General features: G+C 62.6%; 1 protein-coding gene across 2 annotated transcripts in view; it reads left to right on the forward strand.

Annotated features, from left to right (window-relative positions):
• Nucleotides 1-7,409: 7,409 nt before the first annotated feature.
• ST8SIA2 (ST8 alpha-N-acetyl-neuraminide alpha-2,8-sialyltransferase 2) overlaps nt 7,410-14,333 on the forward strand; it is a 39,150-nt gene continuing 32,226 nt past the window's right edge. For both annotated transcript variants that reach the window (XM_062204537.1, XM_062204538.1), the window contains exon 1: nt 7,410-7,507. In XM_062204537.1, coding sequence (XP_062060521.1) covers nt 7,410-7,507 — 98 coding nt within the window. The remainder of the gene's footprint in view (nt 7,508-14,333) is intronic.

Below are 14,333 nucleotides of genomic sequence, written 5' to 3' on the forward strand. Positions count from 1 at the left end.
GGGTCTGTTGAGCTGACCCCAAGCAGCGCGGGGCAGTCTCCGGGAAGGGCTCCTGTTGGACAGCACCGTGGCCGCAGCACCTGCCCAACAGCGAGCCGCGGGCAACGCAGGGGCCGGGCTTGCTCTTCAGGAAGCCCCCTCTCACCAGAACTGACCACGGTCCCACGAGAGCCACCTCGAGCCCTTAGGAGGGCAGCACCCCCAGTGACCAGTGACCTAATGACCTTCCACTAGGCCCCGCCTCTTAAAGATCCCACTTACCTTCTAACAGCTCCACGCCAGGGCCTAAGCTCCCAACACGTGGGGCTTCCACGGCACCCAAACCACAGCACACGCTCGCATCTACCTCCTCGCTTCGCAAGCTGGTGCTGCCTGCGGTCACCAGAGTGGGGCGCAAGCGACACCAGGCAGCCAGAGACACAGCCCCTGCGCGCACTGCGCCTCCTCCCCCGGGCCCGCCCTTGCTCTGAACGCTGGGGCTCTGCTCTGCCTCAGAGAGGTCCAGTGGCTGAGGCCAGGAGGCACCTCCAGGGCTGCAAGGCCGCAGGAACGCTGTGTGCCCGAGGCTGCAGTATGGAAACCAGGCGCATGCCCAGAGAACATCGGAGAAAGGTTGGAGATTGTTTGCAAAACTGATTTGACTAAATGTAAGTGTTTATATTGGGTTATTGAGAAAGAATACTAAACTCTGGCAAAAAGAAAAATCAGCACAGAGAAAATAGGTATCATAAATTGTAATGGCTTTTTTCCTGATTGCAGAGTAATTTATGACTGTTGTAGGAAATTTATAAAACAGGAAAGTGTGAAGAAAAATCAAGGGCAACCCGAATTTCACTACCCACAGGAGGCCACTGTTAGCGTTTTATATATTTCCTTCCTATTTTTGCATCATCCTGAATAATGAGTGAAGGTCTGTATGTAATAAGCACTTTATCCCAGCATCCTTCAAGGTACTTTGGATACATTATCTCAGTGCGTCGCTCCGGAAGCCCATGAGCTAAGTGTCGTTATCCCCATCTAATACCACGGAAGATCCAGACCACAGACACAGCTCGAGGGGAAGCCGAGTCCTGAGCCCCGACGGGTGTGGTCTCAAAATCAGCCCTAAACCAGAACGACTCAAGGAGTGGTCCGCAGCCCAGCTCCGTCTGCGAACCACGCGCTCCTGGCCCACACTGGAAGAAGCGTGCAAGCTGAGGACGAGAGCGTGGGGTCGGTTAGCAATTTCACGTCGTGCCAAACCCAGGGGGTGACTGCCATCACAGAGGGGGCGGGGGCCCCAATTCACGAGCGGGGGGCACGAGGCCTGAGCTGAACCCCAGGCGCGTAGCAGCGCAAGCACTAGTCTGCAATCGATGGGAAATTAAGAAAAAACAAAGCAGCCTTGGCCACAAAAGGCTTGAGAAGACAGCCCTAAGCCACGGTGCACTCTCCCCAGGGTAAAACAACACGTAGACGCGGAGAATCGGGGCCGAGACCACGGAGACACCAGTGTGCAGCTCAGCTCCAAAAGCAGTGTGGTCACCCAGAACCGGTCATTCGTGGTCCGAGTTCCCACAAGTCCCTGCCCCACACCTTGGCAGGGCAGAGCTGGAGACGGACGAGAACAAGGCATGGCCCCGTGGTGGGCGGGCCCGACCAGCGGTCACCGTATCTCCCCTCCCTGGCCCAGCAGAGACCTGGCCCCCGCTCCCCTTGCAGCCGGGGCCCGTGACGGCGTCCTGGCCGAAGGGCTGCCGCAGACGCCATGCGCGGCAGGATTCAGGACCGTTCCTCCCTCTCCTTTGTCTCTTCCTCCATTCCACTGCTCGGAACATGGATGTGACCAGCGGGAAAGGAGGGAGGGTGGAGAAAAAGTGGGAGGAGCCAAATCCCCAAGGACACAGGTGAGCAGCCTGGCAGAGCAGCGCCGGGCCACCTGCTGGGGGCCTGCCCGGGAGAGGCGCGATCTGCGTAAGCCACTGGCATTTTGGTCTTCCTGCCCCCAGCATGCACACCTGATCCAAGCCAGGAGACCCGGGCAGCCAAGCCCGCTGGCTCTCTCTCACTGTCTACAACTCTACCTGTCAAATTAAAAAAAAAAAAAGAAAAGAAAAGAAAAGAAAAGAAATAGAATGGCATCCCATCAGCTGTCAGTCCGTGACAGCTCCTGATGCCACTGGTCACTGGTGGGCCAGAGGTGGCCCACGCTGGTCACCCAGCATGGATTTGATTAAATCCTTACAAACTGTGTCACCAGCAAAGGAAATCAACACTCAGCACTCCTCACTTCCTAACCTGATTTCCTCCTGTGGTCCCCACGATGCTGGCATTGCTGTGTTTCTTGTGTGTGCGTGGTGCAAACACCGACCCACGGTGTGCACATCAGCTCTTCCCGGCTCTGTCTCTGCCATGCGTCGGTGGCCAGCATGCCAGATACCATGGGGCCACACCAGGAGCACAGGTCCCCATGCCTGGGAGCTTCCAGTGCCACTGAAGTGTCATGAAAAGTGACACAGTGCCCCACTTCTGACCCAGCTCCCTGCTACGGCCTGGGAAGACAGCAGAAGATGGCCCAAGTCTTTGGGCCCCTGCACCCCTGTGGGAGACCCAGAAGAAGCTCCTGGCTGCTGGTGCCAGCCTGGCTCAGCCCCAGCCAATGTGGCAAATTGGAGAGTGAACCTGCGGATGAAAGACTCTCTCTCTCTCTCTCTCTCTCTGACTCTCTCTTTCTCTCTCTTTCTCTCTCTATGACTCTCCCCCTCTGTGTTACTCTGCCTTTGAAAAAAAATGAAAAAATCTTTTTTAAAAAACTGAATATGTGGGCTGGCACCACGGCTCACTAGGCTAATCCTCTGCCTTGTGGCGCCGGCACACAGAGTTCTAGTCCCGGTTGCCCCTCTTCCAGGCCAGCTCTCTGCTGTGGCCTGGGAGTGCAGTGGAGGATGGCCCAGGTCCTTGGGCCCTACACCCCATGGGAGACCAGGAGAAGCACCTGGCTCCTGCCTTCAGATCAGCGCGGTGCGCCGGCCACAGCGCACTGGCCGCAGCGGCCTTTGGGGGGTGAACCAATGGCAAAAGGAAGACCTTTCTCTCTGTCTCTCTCTCTCTCACTGTCCACTCTGCCTGTCAAAAAAAAAAAAAAAGTTTAAAAAAAAAAACTGAATATGTGGGACAGAACCAGCAAAAAAAAAAAAAAAAAAAAAAAAAAAAAGTGTTCCTGGCCCTGAAACGAGTGGGGGCCTCCGGTGAACTTCCGGGCCTCTGGGTTGCAGGGTTTTCCATATGGACGATCCCACCAGCCCCCAGGCTCCACTAGGGGAGAAGGCCACCCAATCAAAACTGCCTTGAGTCACAGCTGAAAAGCTTGTAAAAACCCCGATAGATAGATAGATAGACAGATAGATAGACAGATAGACAGATTAAGTGAACCGCCGCCCTGTGCACCCCTCCCCACCCAGCTCACTGGGGACTCCTTCCCACAGTCCCGTGCTGCTGAGCCCAGAAAGACTCACGGCCACCACCTGCTCGTGTCTTGGCTTTCTTTGGCCAAACCACGATGGTGCCGTTATGAACGTCACAATCGGAGGGCACCGTGCCTCTGCTTCCCCGCGTGGTTATCACTCCCATTCTCATTTTCAGTCTGGAGCCAGGAACTCACAGGTCTCCCGAGTCGGGGGCAGGAAGCCAGGTCCTTGGGCCATTACTGCTACCGCCCAGGGTTCATGGCATCAGAGAGCCAGAGCCACGAGCCAGAACCGTGACTCGAACCCAGGTTCTCGATGGCATCAGGGAGCCGGAGCCACGAGCCAGAATCGTGACTCGAACCCAGGTTCTCGATGTAGTCCACGGGCATCTCACCCACACGGCCGGACACCTGCCCCCATTCTGCTTAGAAGAGGAAAAGGCTGCATTTGTGAGAACCTCCACATTTGGGTAAGGCAGATTCCCGCGGTAGCTGGAGGTGCGGAGACACCTGTTAACCCATCCCAGCTATGATCTCTACCTTGTACTCTGCCCGCCCTCCAGTCCCGCCCCGAGACAGAGAGCAGGACCCGGGCCATTTGAGGTTGACCGACCTTGTGAGCTGCTGTCTGGGGGTTCAGGGCTGTTAGGGGCCAGGTCAGCACTTGGGATGCAATCATGGTTGCCTACCTTGAGGTTCAGAAAGGAGTTGTTTGGAAGAAGCGGTGTGTTCTACATGTTAGAATGAACAGGAAGGCTCCCGGCTACAGCCCCACAGTGAAGAAGCGAGCAGTGATGGGCTTGTCCCTGCCTCCTGTATGGCCAGGACTGAGGGGACATGGCAGCATTCGGGGGCGGCGCCAGCTTGTACATCCACCCAGAACCCCAAGTGCCAGAGGGGACCTGAGCCGGCCCGTGACCCAGGGAGGCTGACCGAGTGCTCGCTGCCACCGTGGGCGGTTAAGCCTCGTGGGGCTCAGACTCCCCGGCTGTGGACTGGAGATGGCGGCATCTCTGTGGGAGTACCGACAGGAGCCCAGGCACGGCTTCGCACCTGAGCCCGCTCCAAACCTCAGCTCCCCTCCGCCCCGCCAGCAACCTGGCCAAGGTGTTGCCGGTGTGGCCCTCACTCCTCCCCAGAAGCAGCTCCGGGGGACTGGAGGGGAGCCCCAAGCTGTGGCCTCAGACCCCAGGCAGGCCTTGGGTCATGATGGCGAGCCAGTGGCCTCCGGCTGGAGTGGGGGTGCGTCCCCACAAGCCGAGCCCCGACTCGACCGAGGTTGCCCCCGAGGTCTTGGGCTCTCTTTGTCCCTCCAGGGGTGGGGCGGGGCGGTGGAGCTCTGTCCAATGCATAAGTGGAAGACACAGTTTCGAGGTTTCCATAAGCTGAGGTTCTGGGAGGAGGGGCCGTCCCACTGCGGTGACTCCTGGGCCCCTGTGGCTTCCAGAGCCTCCTGCTCTCCCAGCCCTCGCTGATACAAACCCCGCAGCCCGTCGTTGGTAGCCTGAGCAGCCAACCTACTCTGTTAATGTGAAGTCAAGTCTTAACAGGGACAGTGACTTGTCCTGTGAGAGGCAACAGAGGGAAGGACAGACAGACAGAGGACGAGCTCCCGACAGTGGTTCATTCCCCAAATGCCCACCACTGCTGGGTCCAGGAGTGGGGAACTCCGTCCCACTTCCCACGTGGGCGGCAGGGACCCAGTAACGGGGCCCATTGTTTCTGCCTCCCAGGGTCCGAATTAGCAGGCAGCAGAGTCAGGAGCTGCAGCCGAGGGGACCTGAGCCCAGGCCGGCGTGTGCGGCTCCAGCAAAGTCCGTCAGCAAGGAGGCGTTCCCAGCCCCTCTTCCCATGCTTCCTCCACCCAGACGCCCACAGCAGTGGCTTTCCAGACCGCAGAAGGGTGCCCGCCAGAGCGGTGCTCACAGACGCTCCTCTGTGGCCAGTGAACTCGAGGGCCCCACTCCACGACGCTCACTGCCCGGACAGGCTCTCCACAAGGCCGGCTCTATTCCCCAGCACCTGCACTCAAGAGACAGCGCTCCGGGGTCTGGTGACAAGGATCTGTCTACAAGGGAGACGATGCTGTTTCCGGGCCCGACAGTACCGAGAAAGACGTGGAGCCTGGGATGACGGTGTGGGTCGCCTAACGTTGCTGTAACAACGCTTGGGTGCCACCTGCTGCACGTGAGGCCGTGGCATTACCTTGTGGTGCTCTGTGCAGTGGAAGTGCCATTGGGAGAGAAGCAGAGACCAGGTAGGGACCCAGTTTCCTCTTGTTCTTTTGGGTGGTCTTAATGATAGATCCCTAGCTAGCCAGGAGGCCCTGAACGGCACCCGCACACACCCCAGATCATGCATGGGCACTTGCTGTCCGCCTTCCTGCTGAGCAATGAGCCACCAGGGCAGGGCACAGAGGTCTCAGCAAAGGAGACCTCCAGCCCCTGCACACAGCCTGCACCAGGTGAGCAGGTGGGCGCTGAGCCACGGAGGGGGCGGGAGTGGGGGGAGGACTGAGCAGCACAGCAGGTGCACCTGGTCTCCCCGCCCCCTTCAGACAGCCACCAATCATCTCAGAAAAGGCAAGACACTAGTGGAGCCCAGCAGCAGCAAAGACCAAGGCGCTGAGGAAAGCTGGGGGCAGGCCGCCAGAGCAGTGGCTGGGGGCACGGAGGGGAAACCCTCTGCAGCCTGCTTCGAACAGACAGGGGGAGCGACAGCCAACTCTGCTCGATGCCAGGAACTCTCACGCCAAGAAAAGTCCCGATGCTCTGAGGAGCCGCCTCGTGGGACTTCATCCACTCTCCTGGGGAAGACGTCTGCCCGGGCACTCGGAGCAGCCCTGCACCCCTCGCTGCTCTGCAGAGCCATGGGGGCTCCTCCTGCCGGGGAGGGCTTCAGGGGCCGGCACCCCCCAACCCCGAGGCCTCTGTCCTGCACCCCTCGCCACAGGGGGCAGCAGGAGTCAGCACGTGTGGGCTTTGGTGGGGAAATCACAAGGCCCTCTTACCTGCCTGGGGTCATCCTGAAGAGACCTGGCTGAAGCCACGCCCCCTGCGAGCCTTGCACTGTCCCCTGTGCCTCTCTGCGGGACTCTCCCCGCCCCCACCCCCCAACTCAAACCCGAGGACCCTTCTCGCCCCCCATGGTCACTTTAGGAATTGTTACAATCGGTGCAAGGGGTGGGGGAGACAATTATCTAATCGTAGTAAAACTAACGGGGCCCTTCCCACCCCGGGCTGATGGTGCAAAACGTCATTTGCGATAAACCGTCTAAGGCTGGGGAGCAGAGCCGACAAAGAACCGGCAGGGGTGGGGGTGGGGTGGGGGAGCTGCGTTTGGATCAGGGCGGGGCAGGAGCTGGGGGGAAGCCAGCGAGAGTCAGCGGGAGGCCCGGGCGGGGCGGGCGCTGAGCAATCGCCCCGGCGGGTCCCCGGGCTCGGGCCTCGGGTCCGTGGATGGAGAGTGCGGGCCGGCTTCCCGCGGACCAAGTCCCCGCCCGCACAGGCCGCCAAAGTTGGCAAGTCTGTGGCTCTCCAGGTTCCCCTCGCCCCCCTCCCCCGCCAGTCCCCAGCGCCGCGCCTCGTCGGTCGCCTGCTGGACCGCCGCCCGCGCGGGGCGTCCCCAGGTGTCGGCCTTTGTGCCCGGGAAACTTTGAGAGGCCGGGCGGGAGCAAGCTGCCCGCAGCCCTGCGCCCTGGAAGCTAAGAGGAGCCGGGCCGGAGGAGCCGGGGGCGCCGGACTCCGGGGTTCCAAGGCGGAGGCGAGCCGCGCGCGGAGCGGAGCCGTCAAACGCGCGCGGGGCCGGGCGCGGGGCGGGGCGGGCGGGGGCGGGGCAGCCGCGCGGGAGGAGCGAGGGCTCGGGCGCCGGGGAGCCCGCGTCTGTCGCCGCCGCCGCCGGCCCCGACTCGCGGGAGCGCAGGGTCTGCCCCGCGGCGCCCGCGGCCCGGCGGGCGCACACCGCCATGCAGCTGCAGTGCCGGAGCTGGGTGCTGGCCGCCTTCGCGCTGCTCGTGGTCCTGCTCCTCTTCGCCGACATCTCGGAGATCGAGGAAGACCTCGGGTAAATCCCCTCGCCGGGTGGGGCGCGAGCCGCGGCGAGGTCCCTGCGCGACCGCTTTGTGTGCGCGCGCCCCTCGCTCCTCTGGAGAGGTGGGGCGCGGCGCCGGGGCCCGGGACGGTGTGGGGAGCGCTGGTCGGGGCGCGGCTGCGTGGGGCGGCCCCGGGCCGGGTCCCGAGCGGCCCCCGGGTGCCCCCTGTCCAGAGGCGGACTCGTCCTCTCGGCCTCTTCCGCGGCGGGTCCGTGCGCGGCGTCGCCGGGGTCGCGGGAGGGCGCCGGGGAGTGTCTCGGGCGGGCGGCGGGGCCGAGAGCGTTGGGAGGCAGGAGTTTCTTTGTCTCCGGCTCGGCCGCTTTCTCGCCTTGGCAAAGTGGGCAGGGGGCGCGCGGAGATCTCGGAACGCGAGGCGGGGATCCCCAGGCTGGGGCGGAGGGCTGGGGTTCCGCTCGGGCCCCGGGGAGCGCGAATGTTCCCTGCACCCCCGGACACACGCGCGCGCCTCCCGCCGTCCCGGGAGCCCCGCGCGGACGCTGGCAGCGCTGGAGGCCGGGCGCGCGGGGCTGGGGCTGGGACTAGGGCTGGGCTAGAACCCCCAGCCCCCCGCCTTCGCCTGGCTTTTGTCGCCCAGCAGACCCCGCGACGCCCCCCGGCGACCCCGGGGTACTGTGCGTTCGCAGCGCCGAAATGGAGACATTTCGGGAAAGTCTGTGCCGCCGCCCGGGGTGGGCGGGGGCCTTCTGGGCTCCCAGGAGCACGGTCTCGCCCTCGCCGTCTCCCGAGTGGGTGAGGAACACGCGCCCCTTTTCCTCCGCCGACCCGGGACGACCCGGGGAGCGCGCTGGCGGCGCCGGACACAGGGCGCCGTGGCAGGGAGGCTGAGCCTCGCGCCCCGCCCCACCGGGCCCGGCCCCTCTCAAGGAGCTTGCGGGGGAGGGGGAGCAGCTGGGGGTCTGGGAGGCGCTGGGCGAGGAGGTGGAGAGGTGTGGAGGAGCGGAGACAGTCCCCTCCTCCGTGGGACTGCGCCGAGCCGGCGCCCTGCCGCGCGCGCCACTCCTTTGTCCCGTTTGCTGTTTCATTGTCAGCGCGAGGGGAGGCTCCGCCACGCCGCCAGGTCCGTCCGAGGGAAGCTTCGGTCCTGGGTCCCAGACGCCCAGGCCCCAAGGACCCCAGCCTGGAGCAGGCGCCACTCGCCCGCCCCGGCCCCTGCCTGCGAGCTCAGCTGTCCCCGGTGGACTCGGCGGGGCTCCCAGGACCCCTCCCTCCGAACCTTTCTCCTCCCCAGCCTCGGCTGCCTCCCGCGCTCCGAAAACTTTCACCAACGGCTTTGCGTTCTTGCGCCATGAGCCATCGGCTTCCACGCGGACACAGGGAAAGGGGCCACTTCCAAAGCTTCTCAACTTAGAAACGTGGGTCGGGAAGCAAATCGGGTCGGGTCTTGGGGTGAGGGAGAACGCAGCCGGCAGGGCCTTCCTCCTGGGCGCCTGACCTCCTCCAGTCGCGGTCCTGCACGGCCCAGATGCTCGCTGACATTCGAAGAGTGGGAGGGAGGGCCGGTGCTCCGCGGGGCGGCCCCCCTGATCCCCTAGCTGAACCCTCCCCTTACACCTTCTTAGCCAGAGACTTTAATTTTTAAAGCTTTCCTGTCAATTGCCTCTCTGAGCCTCCACCCGCCCATCAAGCTGCTCCAACAGGTGCCGGGAGGCATCGCCCAGCCCTGAGCGCACCTGTGTATTTGAGGCTCTGGTGTCGCTGCTGTGTCCCTGACCTGTGTGACTGGGGGGTCTTGCTGCTTCCCATCTTGCCCCTTCCTGGGGTGATTTCAGGAGCAAACAGCCAACAGGTCAAATTGCCATCTTCTATGACTTCCCTCTGCCGTATACCCCTCGTCCTCAGGCTGAACCTGGCTTGACCAGTCCCACGCCAGGCCTGAACACCCCTCACTCCAGCCTGATGTGGCTGCCCACACCGGCGCTGGACCTGCCCGTGATGGGGAGCGTCACTCGAGTCGCACCCTCAGCCTGCCCCACTTGGACTGAATCCAGAGGAACAGAGGCCACTCTGGGATCCATCCGGCAGGTGTGGAGCAGAGGGCGGAACCGCAGTAGCACCTCCTGCCGGGTTCTGAGCCAGCTTGTCACACACACCCGCTTCATCCCTCCTCCTCGGAACCTGCCCTGCTCGCACAGCTAGCTGGGCTCCGTGCCAGGGAGGGGGACGAGAGGAGCTCCCTGGCGCGTGGCTCCCCAAGCCCACATCGTGTTACACCAGCCCCGCTCATCCCCCAGCTTGTTCTCCACCTGTGCTGGGGGCAGCTCGGGACCTGCCGGGGAGTCCCTGGGGGAAGGCAGGGGTTCACCGAGGCCCTGGGATCTCGTGGGAAGGAAGGGAGCAAGCGACTTCCACCTGAGCTGTGGAGGAAGAGGCGCTCTGCTTCCTGGGACACCTGTCTGCCACTTTAGAGAGGAGGCTGTGATGTGGTGGCCTCGGTGGCCCTGGCCAGGGTGTTCTGGGAGGGCTCTGGTGCTGATGCTCTTGCTGTCCCGGAGCAGGGGCTAAGTGCGAAGAGGAAGCATAGAGTTCAGTTCTCAACGAAGCACCGGAGTGGGGCCCGGTGGCCCAGGCGCACGCTCGCATCCGAAGCCAGAGCTTGGGGAAGCTTTGCAGACACGGCAGAGCCTTCGCCCAGGAAGGGAACATGGGCTCCCCTGAAGAAACCTCGCCCCTATACCAGCGAGGGTGACTTTGAGCCTGAGCAGCCACGCACCTGTGCAGGACCATACCCGGCAGGTGCAGGCAGGGCAGGCTCACACAGGCCTCGCCTGCCGTGACCCCTGCCCTAATCGTCAGGGAGTGAGGAGCTCCAGTTAGGGTCATGAGAGCGACAGCCGTCACAGCATTGATGATGGTGACCATGGGTAGCATGGACTGAGCTACTTCTGTGTGCCAAGCGCTGTTCAGGGTGCTTTGCCAACACACTCACTCCTCAGCGGAACCCCCTGGCCACCTGCCGGTGGCACCAGGAACTCCTGTGTGCCAGGCACTGGGCCAACTGCTCTTTCCAAAGTCCACCCCAAACCCGTGTAAGCTGCGTGTCCATTGCCATGCCCAGTTTCCTGCTGGAGTGAGGCTCGAAGAGGCTATGTGAGTGGGTAAGTCACGTGCCTGGACCCTCAGCCTACAGGAGCCCCAACCGCATGGCTGTGACCATCACATGGCACTGCTGTGTCCTCTAAATCCTGTTCTCCCATGCGGTGTCAGGGAGTAGATGGTAGGCTCATCTTCCTGACTCCCCAGGCCCAGAGTTTTCCTGAGAGCCTGGTCTTGCCTTTCTCATTCCCCTGTCTATAATTTAGGGAGGAAGAAGGTGGGTGAGGAGGAATGGAGATGTTCCTGGGACTCCTCGCCCCAAAATGTCCATCTGGTCCAAGCGAGCTCCTGGGCTCACAGGTGGCTCTGGGGTGGACGCATCTCAGGCAGAGCAGGTGCCCGCTCCATTGCACACCCAATTCTCGTGCCAGCTGGAGGGGCCGGCCCTGTGTCTGCAGACCCTAGGGTTGGGCTCCAGGGGTCTGGAGCAAGTGACCCCTCTCTGTGCCAACATGCTAGAGTGGACATCTGACCAGAGCTGATGCCACCCAGGGCACCCCAGCCACACACCAGGCCCCATCTGGGAAGCCTAAAGACACAGAGGCGCTAGCACAGACCCCCAGCTGGGGCTGGACTGTGAGTGGGCAGCGGCCCCAGCCTCCAGCCAAGATGGAGGGAGAGGCACGAGGTGTGGATGTCCAGGTGGACAAGAAGAAAGTGGCCTCGCACGGTGCCGTCCAGGCCCGGCGTGAGAGCCAAGCGCCTCTCTTCTCCGAAGTCTTGGTGCACACCTCTCCAGTGGGAACAGGATTGGAGGATAAAACGGGAGAGAAGGGAGTTCTGGCTTTCACTCGCCTGCCCAAGTCCTGTTGCCAACTGTTCTAGCATCAGATTTAAATTGTAAATAGAGCCCCATCTTAGAAACCAGCCCGCACTCAGGGCCGCCCTCCCCGGTGATGCAGGGTTGCTAGGTTTTGAAGTTGCTTAGGTTCTTCAAACTGGCGATGTTTGAAATTGCAAATTATAAATACTTCTCAGGGAGAGTGAGGTTCTAGAAGGCTCCCATTGTTTTTGTTTCTAATTGTTCCTTTCATACTCATTAATTGATTTTGTTTGAAAGGGACAGACCGAGCTCGCCTGTGTGTTGGTTCACTCCCCAGATGCCCATAGCTGCCGAGGGCCAGGCTGAAGCCAAGAGCTGGGCCCTCAGTGCGGGTCTCCTGTGTGGGTGGCAGGGATCCAACCACCGGAGCCATCACCTGCTACCCCCCAGGGGTTGCATCAGCAGGAGCTGGGAGTGGGAGTGGAACCGTCACTCGAACCCCAGCTCTCCCATATGGAATGTGGGTGTCCCAGCCAACATCGGAACTGCTGTGCTAGGTGCCAACCCCCCACTGCTCTCAGCAGGGCACCCAGAGCCACACGTGGCCTGGCCTCGGCCTCTCTGCCCAGCCTCCCTGGGCTCCAGCCACCCTCTGTTGCTCACAGTTCTCCAGAATGTTCCATGACTCCACTTCTGTGTGCCTTTGCACGTGCTATTCTCCCGTCTAGATCACCCCACCCCTGCCCTGTGCCCCTGACCTGCACCCCCTGTGCTGTGTTGAGGTCCTCAGGGTGGCAGGGGGGTGTGGGGAGAAGCTGGGCCGCTGTCACGTTCTCCCCACCCGGCTAGGAAGCCGCCCTGTGTCCTGATGGGACCCATCTGTCCCGGCATACCCTCGGCTTCAGCAGTGGCCGACTCCACCGTGGTGCCGAGTGGAAGGGCTGCGACCACACGACCCTCCCAGGCACCCATCCACCCGCTGTGCGCTAGGCTCCCAGAGGGCCCTGCACGAAGCAAGCTCTGGCTCAGCCAAGGGTTCCCCCAGCGCCTTGCTGAGGGGAAGAGGGACTCAGAGCAGGGGCTGCCTCCCGCCCACGCTGAGGCTGGCACACATACGTCCTCCAGGCTGGACAGAGGTGGACACAGCCCCCCGACAGGGCCTCCCAAGTGCCTGTGGGCAGTGACCCAGAAGGAAGGGAAGGAGGCCCGAAGTAGCCAGGATGGTGCCGGTGGTCATCGGGTACCCTCCATCACTGCCCGGGGAGAAGCCCCTGCCCTTGAAAGGGGGCTTCCTGGGGGGATCCCAGGCGCCCCTTTTATGAAAGGGGCACAGATGGCAGCAGAAATGGCTCCTCTCTGGCTGACGTTAGTAACCCCACGCACAACCCCAGCCCCTCTTTCCCAGACAGCTGCCGGCTCTGAACCCCAGCAGCCTGGGAGGCGCATCCAGGGGTCTCCCGGGAAACAGCCTCCCTCCTCACTGTGTCCCCATGGAGGACATGGCCAGCAGAGGGTGACAGCCAGCGTGCTCCAACTGGGTGTCTGCTGTGTACCCAGTGATGTCTGAGCACGTAACTCTCGCCCCCACCTGGAATCCTCCCACGTGGGAGGAGGCCCGGGCTGTGTCAGCCCATTTTACAGAGGAGAAGGTAGAGGTGTAGAACAGATACATAACTCGAAGCCACAGACGCAGAGCTGGAATGAACCCAGGCTCCAGGGAGCCAGGGAACAATCCAGAAGTGGCATCCTCAATGACCTCCCGTGGGGACAGTGGGCGTGCTCCCATTCTCACGGCACACGCCTCGCACCTCACAGGGCCGCTGCGGGGCAGAGCCGGGGGCCCTGGGAGCCGGGGCCATGGTGGGAGGTGGCAGCCAGGAAGAGCAAGGCACTGAGCGGTGCCAGCTCGGAAGCCCCTCTGTGCAGTGGGGGAGGACACACGCCCGCCCTGCGTCCCCTCCGCCAGCCGCTGCCTCGTCCACTCTGCGTCTCATCAGAATGGCCCTGGAGCACAGCGTTCGTTTGACCGTCTCATTACCAGGAGAGAGACGTGCGCACACTGAGAGAAAAACAAGGCAGATGATTAGGGCCCCAAGGAAGTTTCTAGACAAAGACAGGAAAGGACAGGGCTTCAGCTTCCCCAGGCCTGGCACAGCCTGGCGAGGAGGAGGAGGGAGCCCCCGGGAGGGCCTGGGCACCCGCAGGAGAGGGGGCATCCCGGGGGGCCCCGTTCTCTGGGGCCGACGCTGCCCTGCTAAGAGCCCGCCCATCTCACTTCGGTCCCCGCCCACCCTGCCGCTGGTGTGTAGACAGGGACGTGGACGCACAGAGAGGTTCCTGGACTTGCTAAGGGCACACAGCCAGTGGGTGAGGAGCTGGGATCCCAGCCGGGTTTGCATGGTTCTGTGATCCACTTGCTCTTAGCCACATTTTGGTCCTGAAGTCACCTGGCTTTTGTTCTCTCCGGGGCAGCCCAGTTTCTGTACCACACAGAGTTCAAGGCTGCCGCAGACGGCCGAGCCTATAGAAGATACGGCCGTGTCAGGTGGTCCCCCGGACGCAATGGCGGCCATGGCCATTGGGCACAGCCTCTAGGGGTGCCAAGGACAGGGCAGGCCCACCGAGGCTCTGCCCGGGGACCCCTGAGCTTTCCCTGACTTCTAGAACCACAGAGCAAGGGCTGTGCCCGGAGGAGCAGTGCTCAGGTAATTCTTGCCCTCGTGGGCGGCGGACAGCCGCACGGCTTAAACAACGGAGGCAGAGGCCTGAGAAGTTCACGGAAAGTGAGCCGGGTTGACAGACAGGTGGTGGTCTGTGCTGTTCGGCTGTTGGCAGCAACGGTGCTCCACTGCCCCTCGGAGCCCCGTGGATGGGGGACTTGACCTCAGGTGCACCTGCCTCACGTCCCAGCTGCACCCGAA

The sequence above is a fragment of the Lepus europaeus genome, chromosome 11 (assembly GCF_033115175.1).
Source record: "Lepus europaeus isolate LE1 chromosome 11, mLepTim1.pri, whole genome shotgun sequence".
NCBI lineage: Eukaryota > Metazoa > Chordata > Mammalia > Lagomorpha > Leporidae > Lepus > Lepus europaeus.